Here is a 21668-nt window from a genome sequence, read left to right as displayed (position 1 = left end):
GGAAGTTTTTTTTTTTGTTTGTTTTAGGGAGGCATCCTTTGCTTTACAGAAGGATCCCCTTCAGGCTCTGTTTAATTACCTTCTGGAGGTTGTTTTAAATAGGCTCTGTCTCTGCTGCCTTTAGAGGTTTGGAGAAGCAGCTTGGAAGGAGGCAGAGGGGAAGGGGAGTGAGCCAGACTGGGGGCGGTTTCTTCTCCATCTGGGGTCTGGGCGCCGGGGGTATGCCCTGCTCTGCCCCAAGGAGGCAGGGTTTTTCCTTCTGTGGCATGTTTGTGGCCCACCCCCTGGCCCTCCCTTGACCCCTGTGCCGGGTTCGGGGTTCGAATAGATTTAGAGGGCAGCTCTGCTGAGACACTGGCTGCTTCTGAAAGCAGCCAACTTCTGCACTGTTCCAGCAACCCCTCACCCAGACTGCTTCCCCTGCCCCCACTCTGTCCTCATTGCCCAAGCCGAGAAACCAAGCAAGGTCCAAGGTCTCCTGGCCACACTGGTTTGTTGCTACAGCAAGTAAGGTTCAAAGGATTGGGGCCACGCATTTTTACGTTCCACCAGAGGTGCAGAGGGCCATGGACTGAGCCTGGAGGAGACAGGCCATCTGGAGGAATTTGCAAGTTAAAGTGCAGCTGTTTCCCGGGCTGGAGAGAAGGACTCCCTGTCCTAGCTTTTCAGTGTTGCTAGACTGTCTGCTGCCCCTGTTTGTGCTCCCATCAAATGCTTGACCTCCCAGGCTGATCCTTGCCTATAACCTGTGTGCAGGCCTGGCTTGTGAAACATCAAGCTAGCAACCAGCTCTCGACTTGTGATTCGGCTGCCATTCCTGCCTCCAGCATCCGACTCATGGGTCCAATGAGTCCCTGGGAAAAGCCTGGACCCAAGGTGTCAGACCCGAGTTCCTTGTCCTGCTCTCTCTACAGGCTGGGTCTGGCCTAGTCACACAGGAAGGGGCCCTTCTTGCCCTCTCTCCTGCCTGCTTAATTAAAAAAAAAAAAAAATCTAAGTCTAAGGTGTGCAGTGGTTCGCACAGGAGACTGTGCACATTAGTGGCTGAACCAAACCCCAAATCCATGACTCGGACTGTTGCCGCCAAGATCAGGTCATGATTGGGAATTTTAGTTTAAAATGAAGATGTCCCTCCCATCTCACTGGCCTCCTGAGGTGGGAGCATTGCTGGATGTCAGGAAAAGAGCCTCAAATGCTATGTTAGCTTTCATTCTTCCTTCTGTCTCTGGAAAGGCCTCCCTGAGAAACCTGGGCGGCAGTTTCCTATAATCCCAAATGGGGCTGCCTTAGTTGGGGTTAGACTAAATGCTGTCATGAAAAGATCTCAAAATGTCCCAGCTCAAGTGAGGTAGACGTTTCTTCCTCTCCCTTCAAACAGTTCAAGTTCCAGGTAGGCAGAGGGCCCAGCTCCACAGGACCACTCAGGGACCCAGCCTACTTCCAACCTGTTTCTCCCTCATCTCCATGGGCTGTCTTCTCTGCGTGGCCCTGCCTGGGCTGCGGCCACGTACTTGCTCCGGTTCATGGGAAGGGGACAGAAAGCATGGTTATAGGGGTAGGGGGGTTGCTGGGCAGGGAGAGGCCCATCTCATGTGTCCTCAGATGCCACTGGAGGCCTCAGTCACGTGGCTGAGCCTAACTGCAGGGGAGGCCACTGCCCACCACCATTCTATTATTTTGGGAGGAGGAGACACAGATTTTGTTGGACACTTGATAATCTGTGCCATAGAGGTGAATAAAGAGCTTAGAAGTTGCAGGCCCCATTTCTAGTTTTCTAGTGATGACTCTTAATTTTCCATCAGTTATTTCGAATGGGGAACGTGTGAACAATCTACAGACTTCTAAAGCTGTAAAGCAAGTAGAGGATAAAAGACAAGTTTCCCCGATTGCTCCCTTCCTCTCCCTAGAGTAACCTTTCGTTTCTTCTGTATCCTGCCAAGGATACCTGCGTCCATTTATCCTTTTCCTTTACATGCTGATGCCAGGATAATGATAAGTTCCGGGAAATTCACTGGAGCATGGTCACAAGGAAAAGTAAAAAGATGGGACACATAAAAGTAAAAGATGGGCCAGCCACAAAAGGGACAGATGCTGTATGATTCCACTTTCATGAAATAGCTAGAGCGGTCAGATTCACAGAGACAAGAGAGCAGGGAGGTGGGTGCCAGGAGCTGGGGGAGGGAGGATTAAGGTATAGGACTTCCTGGGTACGGAGTTTCGGGTGGGGGTTCTGGAAAGGTTCTGGAGGTGAATGATGGCTGGTGGTACAAGAAAGTGAATGTACTTAGTGCCTCTGAACTGCCACTTAAAAATGATTAAAATGGTAAATGTGCAGTTATGAATATTTTTTCAGAAAAAAAAAGATGGAAAATAGCCTCAAAGTCCACTCGTAGGATACAGTTTACAATACACTCATTCAAGGTTTCTGTTAGGAAGCAGAGGGCTACTCCCCGCGCTCTGTCGCGGAAAGAACTCTACAATATATAGATGCCTAAGGGGGAGGGACGGTGTGCACCGGTGTGCTGACATTTAGAGACGGGTGAAGGCGGCGGTCAAGACTGGGGATTCAGGAACCAGACTGCTTGGCTTCCGAGCCCACTGCTGCTTGGGACTTTGGGCAAGTCAGATACGTTGTTGGGGCCTCAGTTTCCGTATCTGTGAAGTGGGGGATAGACGAGCCCCCCGCCTCCTGGGGGTGTTGAGGAGATTAGATAAGTCAGGAGGTACAAAGCCCTCAGGAGGGGGCCCGACACATCCCGCTTGTGCATTAAATGTGAATGAATGAATGAGGATGAATACATCTGAGTCCCAGGTCACGAGCTGTCCTTCTGGCGCTGCCCGACACCTTGGAGGTGGCTCTGAGCTGTGGTTTCCTCACCTGGCCTATAGAACAGGTTTCCAAGTGTGAGAATCGAATAAGTAATGGGAGAAAAGGTGCTCAGCCAAAGGGAGAAGTATGGAATTAGCATGTGAAGCTGTGTCATCCCCTGTCTCTGTGGCACTGGCCTGCCCTGGGCTTGTGGGTGTCAGGGGGGTCACTGCAAGGTGGAGAATGCGTCTGTAGCACTGGGCCTCTGGCCTTGGGGGTGGAGGAGGCAGTCCTTGAACTTGAGGGGCTTGGTCGTGGTCATGGGTTGCCAGGTCTGTGCCGCTCAGTCGAACTTGGGCAGGAGGGGAGCAGGAGGGACTGGCGAGGGACATTAGCCCTCCCACCCCTGGCTGCAAGGAGGAGTTTTGGGGACCCCAGGAGGATGTCTGTTAACACTCCTCCTATTCTTGTGCCTCAGACCTGGCAGCTGCTCTGGCCTGACCAGGCATCAGTCTGCCCCAGAGGCCTCTGGAGAGTAGGGAACACATGAGCCTGGAGGCTAAGAGGCCTGAGGGGGCCCATCTCCATCCTGCCACCAGCCCCTAGGACCCTGCTGAGTTACTCAGTCTCTTGCAGATGAGTTGGTTTGTCTGAAAATAATCTGTCCACCTCCCTGGCGTGTTGTACGAATAAGACTAGAGATGAAACTGCTTTAAAAAATAAGTCCATTAAAAAATACATTGCTCATTTGAATGACTTCTCTGTTTGAGGCATTCACGAAGCGTGTTCTGCAGCCTGAGTATTCTAGATACACACATCTCATCTAAACCTCGGTGTTCGGGTGAGCCAGGAGCTGTGACCAAGAGCCCCAGATTTCAGGAACTTACACACTAAGGTCTGTTTCTCTCCTTCACTGCTGCTTGGACACTGGGCTCCTTTCCCCTCATGGCTGTGCTGCCCCACCAGCCTCCCATGGATCCTCCACAGGAGGCTGGCCAATGTCACCTCTACCCCCATCCACAAGCCAGCGCCCCTCATATGAGCCTTCCTGATGGTGAGGGGGGCTGGGGATGCGGGCTTCACGTGTGCCCAGAGGGAAATGCACCCTGCCGTGGAGCAACCAGTGTGAACTACCAGTGTGGTTCTGCCCTCCTGTTACAAACCTCTATTGTACTGATGGAGAAACTGAGGCACACAGGCGAAGTAATTGGCCCAGTGCCACACATCCAGTAAGTGATTTGAACACAGGCCCGCCTGATTTAAATACCTGTTCTTTACACTGTTCTTTGTTGTCTTAGACCCATGTTTGCTGCTCAGGCTGTTCCTCAGAATAATGGGGAATTTTTCCTTCTTTCTCTTTTTCTCTTTCTCTCTCCCTCCCTTCCTTCCTTCTTTCCTTCCTTCTTTCCCTCCTTCATAATCATGGGGAATTTTTCTTTCTCCCTTTCTCTCTGTTATCTGTCCTCCCTCCCTCCCTCCCTCCTTCCCTTCCTTCTTTTCTCCTTCCTCCCTCCCTCTCTCTTTCTTTCTTTTTCTCTTTCTTTCTTTCATTCAGTATTGTATGAGATCTTACATTTTTTAAAATAAAATTTTAATTTTAGAATAGCTTTAGATTTTCGATGTGCTCAGCCCTGTGGGAGATGCTGCGGGGGACAGCCTTGGAGGACAAGCCCCTACCTCCAAGGAGCTGGACCCAGAAATGGGAGCTTCGGATCCTAGGTGGGAAATACGGGATGTCAGGAGACTGTGCACAGGGCCTGGGGTTGCCCCGAAGGTGGTGCTGAGATTGGAGATGCACTGCGTAAAGGCACTTTCTGGGCAAAGGGGATCAGCCTTTTATCACTTCATTTTACCTCTTTGCTGTTGCGCTCTGACTTGGTGTCTTTGGTAACAGGATTCTGCATTTGGTTTTTCTCCCTTCCATCCCCTTTTTCCATACTTAGAATTTTTTAAATTGACCACTTCTAATCTTCATTGGTCTGGAATCATAAAAAATCAAATATGTTTGTAACATGTCAGGGTAATTAGGTTGCGAATGAAGGGTTTAGGGACTCTGATGGAAGTAAAATGCATAAACGTGAGCTCCTCAATCTTATGCTTCTGTTTCTGCTACTCAGCGGCCTTCTGCAGCTTCATTTATATTCCAGATGACATTGCCACGTAACTGAAGCGTAACTGAACTGTGCTGTTGTTAAAACCAACCTCAACTGCTGGCCACCTCTTCTTTCTCGCCTCATACCTTCTTGCTCCTTTAAAAATGCACTGCCTTTGGGGTGCCTGGGTGGTTCAGTGGGTTAAGCCTCTGCCTTCTGCCCAGGTCTTGATCTCAGGGTCCTGGGATCGAGCTCTGCATCCGGCTCTCTGCTCAGTGGGGAGCCTGCTTCCCCCTCTCTCTCTGCCTACCTCTCTGCCTACTTGCGATCTCTGTCTGTCAAATAAATAAATAAAATCTTTTAAAAAAATGCATTGCCTTTGCGTTGCCCACATGCACATTTTTATTTACTACGTTTTCTTGATTCTAAACAGTTCATCTTACCACATTTTAACGTCTCTCAAATGGATGAGTCTTTTAATGGATGGAGGTCTTGGGATGGTTTATAGTTTTCCTTCTCACTGGCACATGACAATACCTCTTAGGATCAGTAGTATCTTAGACTCAGTGAAGTTCAGTATTGATATCATTTGAATGAATTGGGAATGGTTCTGTCGGTCCAGCCTGTCTCCCACGCCTGTGTGGGAGAGACAACCTCACCGCTCGTTTGAAAGCAACTTTCTTCCTCTTGCAACCTTCTTACAAGAACCACAACAATGGGGATAATAATACCCACAGCGGTTAGCAGCCATAAAGCACCTACTCTGTGCTGAGACTGCTCCAGGCACCTTTCCCAGACCTCTTCTGTGATGGTGGAGGCACCGCTATTACCCCATTTTGCAGGTGAGGAAATGGAGGCTCAGAGGAAGGAGGGGCAAAGCCAGGAAACTGGGCAGTCCATCCAGCTTTGAAGAACTCATGCTATGATGCTTCTAGTGATTCCGGGAGACAATGGAAGTGTCTTGATTCAAATCAGGGCTTCATACCTGGCTGTACCTTAGAATCAACTAGAACATTGGTGGAAGAATTTTTCAAGTAGATTTACAGCACAGCCAGAGGAGATACCAGTGAATTTGCATGGTCTGTGTGAGATCCCCTGGTTCTGCTGTCCTGGGATGCCCAATGCCACAGCTCCAGGGAAGCCGCCAGACTTGGGGGTGCTGGGGCAGCCTGAGCCTCTTGTACCCTTTGGGGCTAGATCTCTTGGTTAAAAAATGTGGCTTATGAGACTGTCAATTGATATGGGCTTTTAATTTTTGTCCTTTATTTTCTTTTCCTTCTTCCCCCTCCCCCTCTCTCTATCCCATCCTTCCTTCCTTGCAGCTCTGGAGTGCACAGAAAATCAAGCAGGTAATTCTATTTTGGATTTGTTTCCTTCCCTTGGCCTGCTCTGCCCTGGGGATTCACGGTTGTGCCCCATTAGCCAGCCCAGCTGCCTTGCCCTTTCTCCTTCCCCCATAACCAGGGCCTGAGTTTCTGACTGCCAGAACTCAGGCCCCTTGCCTTTCCCTGGGCCCCTGAGCTCCTTCCCTGTGGGGGCCTTCCACAAAATCTTTACATGCCTACCAAATACCAGGCCCTGGGGACAGAGGATCTGCCAGGTAGATGTAGTCCCATTCCCTGCATTCAGCTTTGAGTGAGTGTCAGGAAAAGTCCTGTTGGGGGCCCATGTTCTGGTGTTCTCTTGCCTTGAATGGTGGGAAAGACTGACCGGCCAGTCCTTGGGGAGCTCTCCTTTCCCTCTTTCCTCCCTCTCTTGTCCCCCTGTCCACTCCCTTCCCTCCCCACAGTCACCCTATGCCTTGTTCCCTGCTCTTGCCAGGCTATTCTACACCCAGATACCAATGAGAAGATCTTCATGCCCTTCAGAATGTCAGGTAAGCCCATGGGACCCGTCTGATTCTGTCCAGCCTCGGGCGTTGACCATGGTCCCAGCTCTGGGAGCACCCAGGGGCCGCAATCCATGGAGGGATGGAACCTGTGATGCGCCGAGCCACGTTTTCCCCTGCATGTTCCCCTTGGCTCAATTTTACAGACCTCTGGCCAGGCCTCAGAATCACCTATGGGGCTTTAAAAAAAAAATGTGCCCGTCTTCCTCTTCTGCCTGAGTGGTGGGGGTGGAGCGGAGGCCTCCATGGGGGAAATCGGGTGCCCCCAGCTAGTTAGATACTACTTACTTAGCGACAGCCTCAGGGATGAAACTGGAGTTAGAGTTGGGCAGGCCCTGCTTTCTGTGAGTCATTCCTCCCTAACCTTCCCTGTGCATGTCGTGCTCTTCCCCTCCAAACCACGCTCCCTTAAAGGTGCTTAATCCCCAGGCTCCCCTCTACTCCAGAATGCTGCGTTGGCACAAGTGCCCATCCATGGGAGGTGGATCCCTGTTCTGTGGAGACCGGTGGCGGAGGGGGTGGCATGGGGGAGTGGGCAGAAGATCCCTGCCACCAGAAAGTCCCTGCCCTGGGGTCACGAGATGGAGAGCTCTATATGCCCAGCTTCATAGTCTAGAGAGCGCTTGCACGCCCTGAGCCCGGGGCCAGCGTGTCCATTCTGCCTGTAGTTTCGAGAGGCTCCAGGCCTTGTCCAGAGTCACACAGTGGAGGTCAGCATCACACCAGAGTGCTGAGGCCTACTCCGTGACATTTTTCAGTGTACCAGGGCACTCTGGCAGGGTTGCGGGGAGGGCTGCTGGCTGCTGCCTCAGAAAGTCCTCAGGGGACTGGAGAAAGGGTCTTTCTCGGGGGCTATTCTCAGCTGGCTCAGTCAGGATCCTCACCCCCAGGGAGCCTGACCTCATGTGGGTGACAGAACACACAAGCACGTGACACCATTGTGCCCACTGAGGCAGTGAGTGCCCCCTGAGCCTCCATGCTTGGCCGTGAGGGGGTCCCAGGCACCAAAGCCTCAAGTGTCTTGCAGCTGTGGCTGTTGGTGCGCACAGTCCCTGCACGTGGCCACAGCAACCTCTCACCTGGGACCTGGATTCTCTTTTGTCACTCTCCCATCAAACCTTGGATCTGTCTCCCGAGGAATGTGGGCAGGAGAGTGACAGCTCACGAACCCTTGCTTTAGACGACTCAGATAAGCGTGGTCATCTGTGGTCCCTCCCCCAGCTGACTGCCGTTAAGTCAGAGGTCAGGGACCCGAGGCTGCCCAGTGACAGCAGAGTGGGGGCTGTGGAGGGAGCCTCCCACAGCGTGGGGGCAGTGAGCAGTGAGGAAACGGTGCTCTATCCTGCCCTCCTCAGGGTGTCTGGCCAGGGTACGAGAAAGTTACAGAGGACCTCTGGCATGTAGAGGGTTTGGGTTAGGGTTAAGGGGTTAGAGTTACGGTTGGTGGGGAGTTCCCTTTCCAGAATTGGTCATGATGCCGGGGAAGTAAAGATGTGTGCTAGAAAGGCAAGGTCAGAGAAAGAGAACATTCCAGAGTCTTTGGAAGCTGTGGAGTGTGTGGAGTGGGTGTGGGCCAGGAATGTCATACCTCATGGGGGAAATCATGGGGGGAACACTGAGTATAACGTGATGGCCCGCCAGCAGTGGGCAGCCTGCCCTTGGCAATGGGCCCCTGAGTTTTGGAGGGGAGTGAGAAGTGTCTGGCTAAAGGGGGACAGAGAGAGGGCAGCAGAGGGACACAGGGGAGCCCTCTATCCTGGGGAGGGCTGAGCCAGGAAAAAGTCTGGGGGCTGGAGGAGCCTCATCAGGGCCACCGACCAGAGTAAACCCAGAAGCCTCTTCCAGTGTCTCTGTCGAGTGGTGGGTAGGATGGCGAGGGGTGGGACCGGAAGACCTGACCCTCTTCTTTCCTCCCTTCAGGTTACATTCCTTTTGGAACGCCAATTGTAAGTATCACCTGCAAAGGGTTTTCTTCTCTAAAACATTTTTTTAATGTATAACTTAACAGTATTGGTCATAAATATTTGAGATGTTGATTTAGGATAAATTCCTGGAGGGGAATTATCAGATAAAGTGGCGTTTAAGTCTTTTTCTTTCTCTTGATGTGTATTGTCCAGTTTCTTTCCATAAAGGCGTGCGTGCCCACACGCAGCCAACACAGAGCCTCAAAGTGCGTTCTCGCTGCTGGCTCCCATCCCGAGTATCGTCACCAGGACATACTGGTCACAGGCAAGTTTTCTGAAAAACTTAGGAAGTCAGAAAATAAGCACGCCTTCTGAAACCTAAACTTTAAAAAGAACTCAGAAAGGAGTCAGTATTCTTTTTGCTTAGTTCTGGAATCAGGGTTAGGTTTGTTCTGTTTAGGAAAAAAAAAAAAATATATATATATATATATATATTAGAGCAAAACTAATATACGCGTGGTAGGGTTTCACAAAGCAAACACAAGTAAGGCTCACTGAGGTAGGGTTAGAGCATTAGCAGCCCTCAGCACCCTCCCACAGCCCCCAGTCCCCCAGGAAATCACTTTTCTGACTTCCCTCACTGTGTTCCCATGCGGCCTGTTACTGACTGTTATGTAAGTGAGTTGTCAGGATATCCCTGTCTGGGTCTGGCTCCCTTCACTCAACATGGTGAGACTCATCTGTGTTGTTGCATGTCGTAGTCATTTCTCATGGCTGATGGGTTCGTAGCCCCGTTGTTACAACTATATCAAAATTTATCCATCTTACTTTGGGTGAACTCTGGGGCTGGTTCCAGTTTGGAGTTCACAACGCGCAGTGCGGCTTTGAATGTGATTGTACAAGTCTTTTAGAGGCTGTTTCCCCTCATTTCTCCCAGATGATACCACAGGATTAGAGAACCACCGAAGGCAGCTCTCGATCCTAGATCTGCGATCAGGACGGGGGTGTGTGTGAAGTGTTGTGTGGTGTCTTGTGAAGTGAAACATACATTAACATCCAGCGTGAGCCAGTAACTGTGATTTGGGGCATTTACTTCAAGAGAAAGGAGTACTCAAATGTTAATCGTTGCTTTCTTCCTATTAGCTTAAAGTTGAAAAACAGAAAAGAATGACCAACAGATACTAAAACCATGAGTGAAAACCTGACTGGGAAGAGAGTCGTCACCTAGTTGCAGTATTTCCCATGTATTTCCCAGATATTATTCTTTCTATATTTATGGGCAGGCCCTCTCCTGTGAATAGGAGTTTTCCCCCTTCTGCCTCCGCCTTTAATGTTTTTATAATGATCAGTATGTTCAGGGCAATTTTTTTGATTCAGTAACAATTTACTTCTGTTATTATTCATGTTGATATACACATTGAGCCAAATGTGACGATTAGGAACCCTTTAGAGCTATTTCTCTGTCCATATGACGTGTCTTCCGTTTTCTCTGAGAACTTCAAAACTTCCTGGCACGAGGGGTGGGTGTTCCAGACCCATCTTGTACTTGCTGAGCCCCAGTCCTGGAATCATGTGTTTCTCCAAAGTGCTCTCGCTCCGTTCAGGGGAGAATGGTGTTTGGACACCAAGATCTGGATGTGAGGTGCGCTCACTGTTACTGGAGAGTCATTGTTTCTAGGCCCTCTTAGCATTCAGAGTTAGGAGATAGGACTTCAGAATGATGAGTTCGTGCCAGTAATTCCAGTCCAGCATCTTAGCCGTCTCGCACTCCTCCCGTCCCGTATTTCTGTCTCCCTTCTCCGTGAATGAGAATCCAACAACCATATATGTACTCGCTTACCAAGTCTTATACACAGATGAGAGCATTTCAGAATTGCTACATGAGCCCTACCCCCACTAAGTGTATTAATTTGAGATTTCTATGACGTTCTTAGAATATATCCTACTGAGGGTATACAGAGAATTGTGTTCAAAAGTTATTTGAATTGTGTGTTTCTTCTGTGTGGTTGTTATTTGTTTGATATACCGTTGGGTTTATTTGTTGTTGTTGGCGTTCGGTTTTAGTGGCTTCCTCCTTCTTATTGATTTTTTTTTAAGATTTTATTTATTTATTTGAGAGAGAGAGAATGAGAACGAGAGAGTGCATGAGAAGGGAAGTGTTAGAGGGAGAAGCAGATTCCCTCTGAGCAGGGAGCCCGATGTGGGGATCGATCCCAGGACTCCAGGATCGTGACCTGAGCCGAAGGCAGTCGCTGAACCAACTGAGCCACCCAGGTGCCCCTGATTTTTTTTTTTTTTGAAACTTGTAAAATACTAACATCATTCAAAAGTCAAAGCTACATAAAAAAGGCATGATACAAATTCCATTTTCCTCCTTATCCCTTTTATCTCCTCCCCACCCATCCTCTGTGGGTAAACAATTTTGTCCTTATTTCTTTTTCTAAAAATGAGCAGATGCAAACATATTTCCCCTTTTTTCTTTTCTTTTTTTTTTTTTAAAGATTTTATTTATTTATTTGAGAGAGAGAGACAGTGAGAGAGAGCACGAGCGAGGAGAAGGTCAGAGAGCGAAGCAGACTCCCCATGGAGCTGGGAGCCTGATGTGGGACTCGATCCCGGGACTCCAGGATCACGCCCTGAGCCGGAGGCAGTCGTCCAACCAACTGAGCCACCCAGGCGTCCCCCCCTTTTTTCTTATACAAAAGGTCGTATTCTACAATACTCTGTGCACAGTGTTTTTTCCCACTTAATGACATATTCTGGAAATCATGACCCATCAGTTTATAGAGGTCTTCATTCTTTTTTTTTAATAGCTATATGATAGTCTACTATGTGCAAGCACCATAATTGATTCAGCTAATTTCTTGCATGTGGAGGTTGAGACTATTTCCACTGTTTTGCTATTATGAAGAATGCCAGAATGGGTAATCCTGGGCATATTGTTTTGATGCTGTTAGAGATATATCTTGAGGGTAAATTTCTAACTTCTGTGAAATGACTAATTAAATAGACATTTCTGGAACCACTGAGCAAGAAAAAAGAAGATGCAAATAAACATATTAGGAAAAAAATGTACAATAACTATAGATACAATAGGAGTTTAAAACCAGAACACATTGAACGATCTGGGGTAATAAATTTGAAGACATGTAAGAACAGGACACCTTTCTGAGGAAGTATAGCTTCCCAGAGATCGCCAAGAGGAAATATCGAGTTTGAATAGACTATGAATAGAGAGAAATTAAATCAGTTGTTTAAAATATATGCACCAAAGAACAAACAACCAAACATCACTAATAGACGCCCACAGTGTTCCCGGTGACCACTCTTGGAATAATAGCCAAATTCAATTTTCGTTTAACTCCTAAAAGAGAATTAAAAAGAGGAAATGTGGGGCTCCTGGGTGGCTAATTCGTGAAACGTCTGCCTTCAGCTCAGGTCATGATCCCAGTCTCCTGGGATGAGTCCTGCATGGCGCTCGCTGCTCAGCAGAAAGCCTGCTTCCCCCTCTCCCACTCCCCCGCTTAGGTTCATTCTCTCTCCCTGTGTCTCGCTCTGTCAAATAAATAAATAAAATCTAAAAAAAAAAAAAAAAAAAAGGAAATGTGGGGCACCTGGGTGGCTCAGTTGTTAAGCTTCTGCCTTCCGCTTAGGTCATGATCCCAGGAACCTGGGATTGAGCCCCGCATGGGCTCCCGACTCAGCGGGGAGCCTGCTTCTCCCTCTCCCTCTGCCCTGCTTATGTTCCCTCTGTTTCTTTCTCTCTCTCAAATAAAGAAATAAAATCTTAAAAAAAAAAAAAGAAAGAAAAAGAGGAAATGTCTCCCAATTCATCTATGAGGCACTTTGAGACAAGTACCAAAGAAGTAAATTGAAGAAAGAAAAATTATAGGCTAATATCACTTACGAAATTGCATCTAGGAGTCTAAGTGAAATAACAAGTCGAATCCAGCAATGCATTAAAACATGTTCATCACCAAATAATTTTTAACCCACTGAGCCACCCAGGCGCCCCATCACCACCAAATAATTTTTACCAAGAATGGTAATATTAGAGAATGTATTAGTATAGTTCGTCACATTAATGGAAATGGAAGAAGAAATGTGATAATCCTGGTAGATTTAGAAAAATCATTTGATAAGATAAAACATAACTCCATTTATGACTTTTTTTTTAAAAGAGTGGGTTAGATTCAGAAGGGAATTTTGTTAACTCATAGAGGTTTATCAAAAAAATAAAATTCCAATCCCAAAGCAAGCACCGTCCTTAAAGATAAAACAGATAAAGGTAAATTCTTAATGTCTGGAACAGCATAAGAATACCTATTTCCAACATTTTCCTGGAAGACTAAGAACTACTAGAGACTAGAACTTCTATTTTTAGGGGCTCCTAGGTGGCTCAGTGTGTTAAGCTAACTCTGACTTCGGCTCAGGTCATGATCCCAGGGTCCTGAGATGGAGCCCCGCATTGCATCGGGCCTTCTGCTCGGCAGGGAGCCTGCTTCCCCTCTCTCTCTGCCTGCCTCTCTGCCTACTTGTGATCTCTCTCTCTCTCTTTCTCTGTCAAATAAATAAATAAAATCTTAAAAAAAAAAAAAGATCTACTATTTTTAAAAGATATCTGGATGTTAGACCAGTATAAAAAAATTGTTGGAGGCCCATGAACCTATAGAAAACATTTAGAACATGATATATTTTTTAAAAAAAGCATTTACAATTGCACTTAAAACTATAACGTATCGGAGCAACATTTCTCAAGGTTTGTCTCCTGAGACAAGGGAAACAAAAGCAAAAATAAACTACTGGGACTACCTCAAAATTAGAAGTTTCTGCACAACAAAGAAAATCAACAGAACTAAAAGGCAGCCTACCAAATGGGAGAAGATATTTGCAAATGATACATCCGATAAGGTATTAATATACAAAATATATAAAATACTTACATGACTCAACACCAGAAATCAAATAATCCAATTAGAACATGGCCAGAGGACCTGAATAGACATTTTTCTAAAGAAGACATGCAGATGGCCAACAGACACATGAAAGGATGCTCGACATCACTCATCCTCAGGGAAATGCAGATCAAAACCACAGTGAGATATCACCTCATACCTGTCAGAATAACTAGAATCGAAAAGATGAAATAGCAAGTGTTGGCAAGGATGTGGAGAAAGAGGACCCCTCATGCACTGTTGGTGGTAATGTAGACTGGTACAGCTACTGCAGAAGAAGGTGTGGAGGTTCCTCAAAAAATTAAAAATAGAAGTACCGTATAATCCAGGAATTCTGTTAACCTAAAGAAAATGAAAACACTAATTCAAAAAGATACATGTAGTCCTATGTTTATTGCAGCATTATTTATAATAGCCAAGATACAGAAGCAATTCAAGTGTCCGTCCATAGAAGAATGGGTAAGGGAGATGTGGTATATGTATACACACACACACACATATACATACATACCATGGAATATATATATATATATATGTGTGTGTGTGTGTGTATAAGGAAAATGTGCCATGAAACACATCATGGAACATTACTCAGCCATAAAAAGGATGAGATCTTGCCATTTGTGACAACATAAATGGACCTTTAGAAAGTATTATGCAAAGTGAAGTAAGTCAGACAGAGAAAGACAAACATCATATGATTTCACTTATATGTGGAATCTAAAAAAAAACAAAACAAATGAATAGCCAAACAGCAGAAGCAGACCTATAAATATAGAGAAAAAACTGATTATTAGCCAGAGGAAGGGGGTGGGGGAATGGGCAAAATAGGTGAAGGGGAGTGGGAGATACAGGCTTCCAGTTACCGAATGAATACAGGCTTCCAGTTGCCTGGGAGTGGAAGTCACAGCGCAGAGAATGTAGTCAGTGGTGTTGTGATAGTGTCGCGTGGTAACGAATGGTAGCATCTCTCAGTCTGCCTCACTCACGCATGCACAAAGATCCCCGTTTCAGTGAATGTTGTCTTGAATTCTACTTCATCTGATATCAATGTTTCCATTCCTGTTTTGTTTATTCGCCTTGTAAATCATTGCCTACACCTTTATATGAGTGATGTTTGATTTCTGTGTCGTTTTGTATTATATGTCTTCTGACAAGCTATCGCTGAATTTTACTTCTTCGCCCTAGTGTGAGAAATAAGGTCTTTCAATTTTTTTAAAAAAGATTTTATGTATTTATTTGACAGAGAGAGACACAGCGAGAGAGGGAACACAAGCAAGGGGAGTAGGAGAGGGGGGGAAGCAGGCTTCCCGCTGAGCAGGGAGCCTGATGCAGGGCTCCATCCCAGGACCTGGGATCATGACCTGAGCTGAAGGCAGATGCTTCACGACTGAACCACCCAGGCTCCCCTGGTCTTTAATTTTAATAATAAATGGAACACATTCATATTTGTTCTGCCCCTGGTTATCGTGACCACTTTTCCCAGCCTTCGAGTGTTTGGTGGTTGGTTAACTAAGCTTTGCTATCGTTTTCACTTCTTTCCCGATTTGTGCTGGAGTGATCTTTTCAGTGGTCCTTTGGTTTCTTAAGTGGTTTGAAAGGGGAAACATCTGACTTTTCTGTAATTACTATTGATCTGTAGTATTTTACGTACTGGTTCCATTACATTTACCCTATCAATATCAATAATTGAATAATAAATACGACCTTCTCAACCCTCCCCACATACGAAGAGACTTCTAAAAGATTCGTTTACTTATTTGAGAAGGAGAGAGTGTGTGCATGTGAGTTGGGGGAGGCATAGAGGGAGAGAATCTTCAAGCCGACTTCCCTCTGGGGGCAGAGTGCTTCTCGAGGTGCAATCCCATAACCCATGAGAACGCTTAAACGACTGAACCACCCAGGTGCCCCAGGAAGAGACTTTTAACATATTGTTTTACTGCACCCTCTACCATTTTACCCATACACACCTGCCAAGATTTTGGAAATAATTTGAAATTTCATCAGATTTTTGAATCCTTGCTTAATTAACACCTGTATGAAACTTCACGATTATTTGGGCTCAGTGTGTGTGTGTGTGTGTGTGTGTGTGTGTGTGTGTGTGAATTCTATGTTTGGCTGGAGCACTTCTTTGAATAATATTCAGAGTGTGTGGGCAATATACTTTTTGAGTCCTTGCATATCTGGAAATGTCTTTTTTCTCTCTCTCATACATGAACAATAGTTGGCCTGATTCTCTTTTCCTTTGTAGGTAAACCTCCCCCACTCCCCTTGGGATCCTTTGGTATTTTTCCTCTTTATCTTTGGAATTCAGAAATATCCTCAGGATTTAAAAAAATCTTCTCTGTATATTTTATAAAATTATACAAGTAATACATGAATATGTTCTTTAGAATTCAAAAATACCACCAAGACTTTTTTAAAGAATATTTTAAAAGTTATACAAGTAATACATGAATATGTTCTCTCAGCTCTAGAATTCAAACAATACCAAAAAAACGTAGAAATTCCCCTGACAAGGCTCAATCCCAAATCTGCTCCCAGAAGTAACCTCTGTTAGAACTTTGGTGTGAAGTTTCAGGCTTTTTTCTAGGCATTTGCATACATTTAAACATTCTATTTTGTTTTGTATTTTTTTTCCATTAAAAATACAATAGTATGCCTATTTATCTAGAATTACCTTATTACACTTAGCAGTTTGCCTACATAAAGATCTGCTTCATTCATTCGCTTCTTCCTGCTGAGTAGTATTTTCTCCCCAGTGATGGATTTTGGTTGTTTCTGATTATTTGCTGTTAGAAATAACAGTGTTGTGAAAAATCCTTGCGAACTTCTTTTTGCACAAGTATGAAGACTGCTCAGAGGCCCATTCTAGAAAGTGAATTTTCTGTGTAAATGGCTGTGCCATTTACATTTTTGATAGCTATTGCCTAATTATCTTTTGGGAAGGGTCTATTTCACTACATCTTAGTAACATTGGTATTCATATTTTTAGACTTTTAAGTATGCCAACCCATGGGAGAAAGGTAGCATCTCACTATGGTTTTAATTTTTATTTCCCCGAATACCAAAAAGATTGTGCTGCTTTTCATCTATTTATTTACCATTTATACTTCCTCTTCTGTGAATTACCTGTTCACATTCTTTGTCCATTCTCCCATTAGTTGTATTTTCCTAATTGATTTGTAAGAGTTCTTTATATATTTGGATAATAATCCTTTGAAATATACACATTGTAAATCTCTTCTCCCTGCTATTTCCTCTTCACTCTTTGGTGTCTTTGTTGTAGAAAGTTCTAATGTTGATGTTTTTAAATATAATGTTCTTCCTGGGGGCGCCTGGGTGACTCGGTCAGTTGAGCGTCTGACCCATCATTTCAGCTCAGATCATTATTTGAGGGTCCCAAGATTGAGCCCCACATCGGGCTCCAAGCTCAGTTCAGAATCTGCTTGGGATTCTCTCTCTCCCCCTCCATCTCCATGCTCTCTCTCTTTCTGAAATAAATAAATAAGGGACGCCTGGGTGGCTCAGTGGTGTAATCATCTGCTTTCTGCTCAGGTCATGATCCCAGGGTCCTGGGATCAAGCCCCACATTGGGCTCCTTGAGCAGCAGAGAGCCTGCTTCTTCCTCTGCCTGCAACTCCCCCTGCTTGTGCTCTCTCTCTCTCTCTGATAAATAAATAAAATCTTTTTAAAATTAAGTAAAATAAATAAAGAAAATCTGTAAAAAATATATAATGACCTTTCCTTGGATTGGTTTTGAGTCCTGTCCCCCTTTTCACCTCCGTCTCCTTTATTAGAATAAGCAGATTTGTGAGAGTCACGTCCCGGAACCAGCTCTTGGATGTATTTATCAGTTCTTCTGTTTCCATTTCCTAATTTGTTCATTTCTGCTTTTGTTTTTGTAATATCCTTTTCTCTTTTCTTTGGTGTGTTTGTGGGATTTTTGTTGTTGTTGTTTTGGTTTGTTTGTTATTGTTTTTTACTTTTTACCTTGAATGCTTTATTTATTCTCAGTCTTTCTTTCTAATAAAAGTGCTTAGAGGGGCGCCTGGGGGGCTTAGTGAGTTAAAGCCTCTTCCTTTAGCTCAGGTCATGATTCCCAGTGTCCTGGGATTGAGCCCCGCATCGGGCTCTCTGCTCAGCAGAGAACCTGCTTCCTCCTCTCTCTCTGCCTGCCTCTCCGCCTACTTGTAATCTCTGTCTGTCAAATAAATAAATAAAATATTTTTTTAAAAAGTGCTTAGGGCTGTGAATTTGCTTCTGATTGAATCTAATACCTGGCTTTATTTAATATGTGGTCATATATGGTGATCTGTGTTTTTATTTTCTAAATGAGTTTGGAATTAAAGATTTGAATCCTCTTTAATCAATTAGTCAGAAGAACACATTTTATTTTATTTTTTAAAAAGATTTTATTTATTTAGAGAGTGAGCGAGAGTGGTGGGGGCAGAGTGGGGGGGAGGGAATGTCAAGCAGACTCCCTGCTGAGCACAGAACCTGACATGGGGCTTGATCTCATGGCTCTGAGGTCATGACCTGAGCCAAAATCAAGAGTCAGATGCTTAACTGATGGAGCCACCTAGACCCCCCCCAGAAGAACACGTTTTAAATCACAAGTGATTGGCCTTTTAACATGTATTCTTTTCTCATTGTTTTCTACTTTATTGTATTTTGTTATGACCTCTACAATTCTGCCATTTGAGTTGTATTGTGGTTTTCTTTGTAACATATTATACGATTAGATCTGCTGGGATTAGGACCATCTGCATATTAAAAAGTTTAAAATAACAGTGGCTTAAATAAAATAATTTATTACTCTCTCACATCAAAGAAGTTTAGAGGCAGGCAGATCCGCATAATGCTACCAGGAACCCAGACTTCCATTTTTCTACACCATTCTCAGTGCTGGCTACCATCATCAGAATCACCTCATAACCCAGTACAGTTGTCAGAGTTCCAGCCATCACATCTACATACAGGGAGAAGAAAGATGGGAGGAGTAAAAGGATGTCCTTCCCAACTGAGTCAGTTCCCTTTAAGGAGACTTCTTCGAAGTCTCACACAGAAGTTCTGTTTACCTTTCATGTAGAATCCCCCAACTATAGGGACTATACTATACTATACTATATATATACTAACTATATATATACACTATACTATATATATACTATATATATACTAACTATATATATACTATACTATACTATACTATGAATATAGTAAGTATAGTCCCAACTATAGGGACTCCATTACTAAGAAAAAGGGGAAGAATGGTTGATATGTAGGCAAAAAAATCTGCCTTAATAATTTCAATAAGTATCCTATCAGCACTTGAAAAAGAAAGATACATCACTTAGCAGTATTGTCTCTTTACCAAACCAGAGAAGTTGAATTTAGGGTTCATTTCCCCAAAGAGGCCAAATGGACCCTTACTTATACAATCAATGGCTCTCCTTAACTGGGATGAAACAGGTAACCCAAGGGACACCAGCACTGTCTCTGGCTCACCAGGTGTGATTGATGGCACCCCATCATTTTCTATTCTCTTCTTCCTGCCCAAGATGAGTCAGTTATTTCCGGGTCACTAGAGCCTTGCAGGCATCCTGGGAACTTAGGTGCTGTCCACTCATTTGTGCGTCAGGGGTTTACTGCTGAAGCAGATGCTGTGAATGTCCTCCAAGGACCAGTCCTCTTCCAGCCCAGAGCAAATGTCCCTTCTGTGAGTGAATGTGTAGGGTATGAGAATAGGGTGCCCCGGCCCTGAGCTCCTGTGTGAACACTTGATGGAGGAGAATGGGCGGCATGAGCTAGGACATCTCCCAGCAGGCCTCAGTGGCTGCCAGAGGCAAAACGACAGTGTTCACCTAGCCCCGCTTCCTAGTCCCAAATATTCATATTCCAGGATTCAGAATAGCTGGCCCAGAGGCCAGGTCCTGAGAAGGGTCATTGGACGAGGAGAACCCACAGCCTTCTATCTTGGCCCTTCGATGCAGATCAGCAATCCTAGAGCTCATGGTCCCTTTCCTTCCCAGACCACTGCCTGGCCTTGTATGGAAGGTGCACTGTGGCTGTTCCAGCCCTTCTACCAGAGCCCGCTCCACTGGCCACTTCAGCTCCCCTGAACCACCCCTCCCCCAACTGCCAAGGGGTAGCATTGAACATCTTAGCAAATGCCTGGTCTGAAGGGGAGTGAAGGTTCCAGTCCACACCTTAGGGAAGCCCCTGGTGTGACAGAGTACGTAAGAAACATATACACGCAGAAGCCACTCAAGTGCTTACCAAAATAGAAATGGGGTGCTGGCGAATGTGCTAGGAACTGGGTCCCTGAGTGATGAAGGGGAGGGGTGGTTAAGGCTGGCAGATGCCTCAGCTGACATGCTTCTGGAAACAACATCCACGCTTCCTGCCTAGGTGAGCATCCCGGGCTCGACCCCCGTGTGGTTCCCGCCTTGCCTGAGAGCCCCCCCACCCCCACCCCGCTCACTCTCTGGAGCTCAGGAGAAGCGAGCTGGTTTTCTCCCAGAGGCTGGTGCCAGTTTAGTCAGCAGATTTCACAGATCCACTGGCACCCATGTAGTGTCTTATTTTAAGCTTAACATTTGAAGATGGGAACTTTTCCCCCTTTGGTGTGTGGCAAAGAGATCCCAATTTATACACAAGCATGGTGGCTAAGCCAGTGCACCAAGGCTGTTCCCGGGGCTAGTGCGGTCGGTTCATGGCACCTCTTCTTCGGGTACCTTCCCCAAAGAACCCCGCCAACTGTTGTTGCTTATGTCGGGCAGTTCTGTTCCCCGGTTTCGACTAAGCGGTGTGCAGCACTGTCCCTTCCACGCACGCATGGCTGGGGGGAGGCAGGGCTGCTGTGGCGGTCCCCATTCTATCCTCCCTGCACTTCCCCACCAGTGTACCCTGCACCCTTGGCTTCCAGAATGCCTCCCATGCCAGGAGCTAGGTTTCTCTTGTGGGCCTGAGCTCCTCCCGGGGGCTCTCCGTGCCTCCCTCCTCTGCTCCGAGCCTCCCATGACTCCGCTGTCCTCCTCTCCCTTCCCCCTGTCATTTTTGAACTCTCAGAACTCAAGGCCCCAATCCCTCCTCTCCAGCTGGGAGACTGAGAAGGGCAGACCGGAGCACCCAGTCAGTGAATCGAGGACCCTTGCGTCGCTTCCAAACCAGATTCCTATCTTGGGACCTTCAGAGCTGGGATTCTAGGTGCTGAACCCCGTGGGTTTTAACACTGCCACTGTGTGCGTGGACTTAGAAACCTCAGAAGGCGCTGGTGTAGGTCACTTCGTCACCAGAGGGGGGAAGGGTAGACCACAGAGGGTTCACTTTGCGTGAGGATTTGGCTGGGTCCCAGAGTCTTCCTGGTGTCTCCCAACCCTCCTCATCCCAGACTCTGCTTTTTCACACATTTAAATGCCAATCACAATTTTCTTCCTGGCCTCCCTCCATTGTAACCTGCCACCAGTCAGTTGGGCCTGGTTTATACCCCACAAGAGGTGTTGCTCGGTTAAGCTAGAATCGACCGGTCACAGGGACAAACATTCCTTTGACCAAAGATACTCTCTTTGACTGGTTGGGATCCTTTAAATATCACCCCTCATGCACTGAAGTGTTACTTTTCAGATCGTTAGCCACATAAATCAGAAGATGGAGACAAAGTAGAAGGAAAAAACAGGCACATTGTTGAGTACTGGGGCCCGTGGCAGGTCTTTAAAAAATGAAGAGGAGCCTTTTCGAATGGAGTGAGTCAGGCTGGAGGAAACGGGTCTGATGCCAGGGGCCCGTCGCTTTACCAGTGAGGACTCCCAGGTATGTGATAAGTGAACGCTGATGTTCTCACCCCTTCTGAAGGTTCTGGAAGCTCTTGAGAAAGACTTTAAACAGATTCTTACTATTGAAATGAACCCTGCAAAGACGGCAGGCAGGGTGCTGGGGGAGCGTATGACAGGGGACCTAACTCACCTCAAGGGCCAGGGAGGGCTTCCTGGAGGAAGTGACAGCTAAGCTGAAACC

The 21668-nt window shown here is 46.1% G+C and overlaps 1 protein-coding gene across 6 annotated transcripts in view; it reads left to right on the top strand.

Moving 5' to 3' along the window:
* Window positions 1-21668, top strand: part of SFXN5 (sideroflexin 5) — a 110497-nt gene that overhangs the window by 32411 nt on the left and 56418 nt on the right. For all 6 annotated transcript variants that reach the window (XM_044261379.1, XM_044261374.1, XM_044261376.1 and 3 more), the window contains 3 exons: window positions 6225-6251; window positions 6724-6778; window positions 8711-8736. In XM_044261379.1, the coding sequence (XP_044117314.1) occupies window positions 6225-6251; window positions 6724-6778; window positions 8711-8736 (108 nt within the window). The remainder of the gene's footprint in view (window positions 1-6224; window positions 6252-6723; window positions 6779-8710; window positions 8737-21668) is intronic.

Source organism: Neovison vison, chromosome 8 (assembly GCF_020171115.1).
Source record: "Neovison vison isolate M4711 chromosome 8, ASM_NN_V1, whole genome shotgun sequence".
Lineage (NCBI taxonomy): Eukaryota > Metazoa > Chordata > Mammalia > Carnivora > Mustelidae > Neogale > Neogale vison.
The sequence above is the reverse complement of the archived record's forward strand: the minus strand, read 5'-3'. Positions and strand labels throughout refer to the sequence as shown.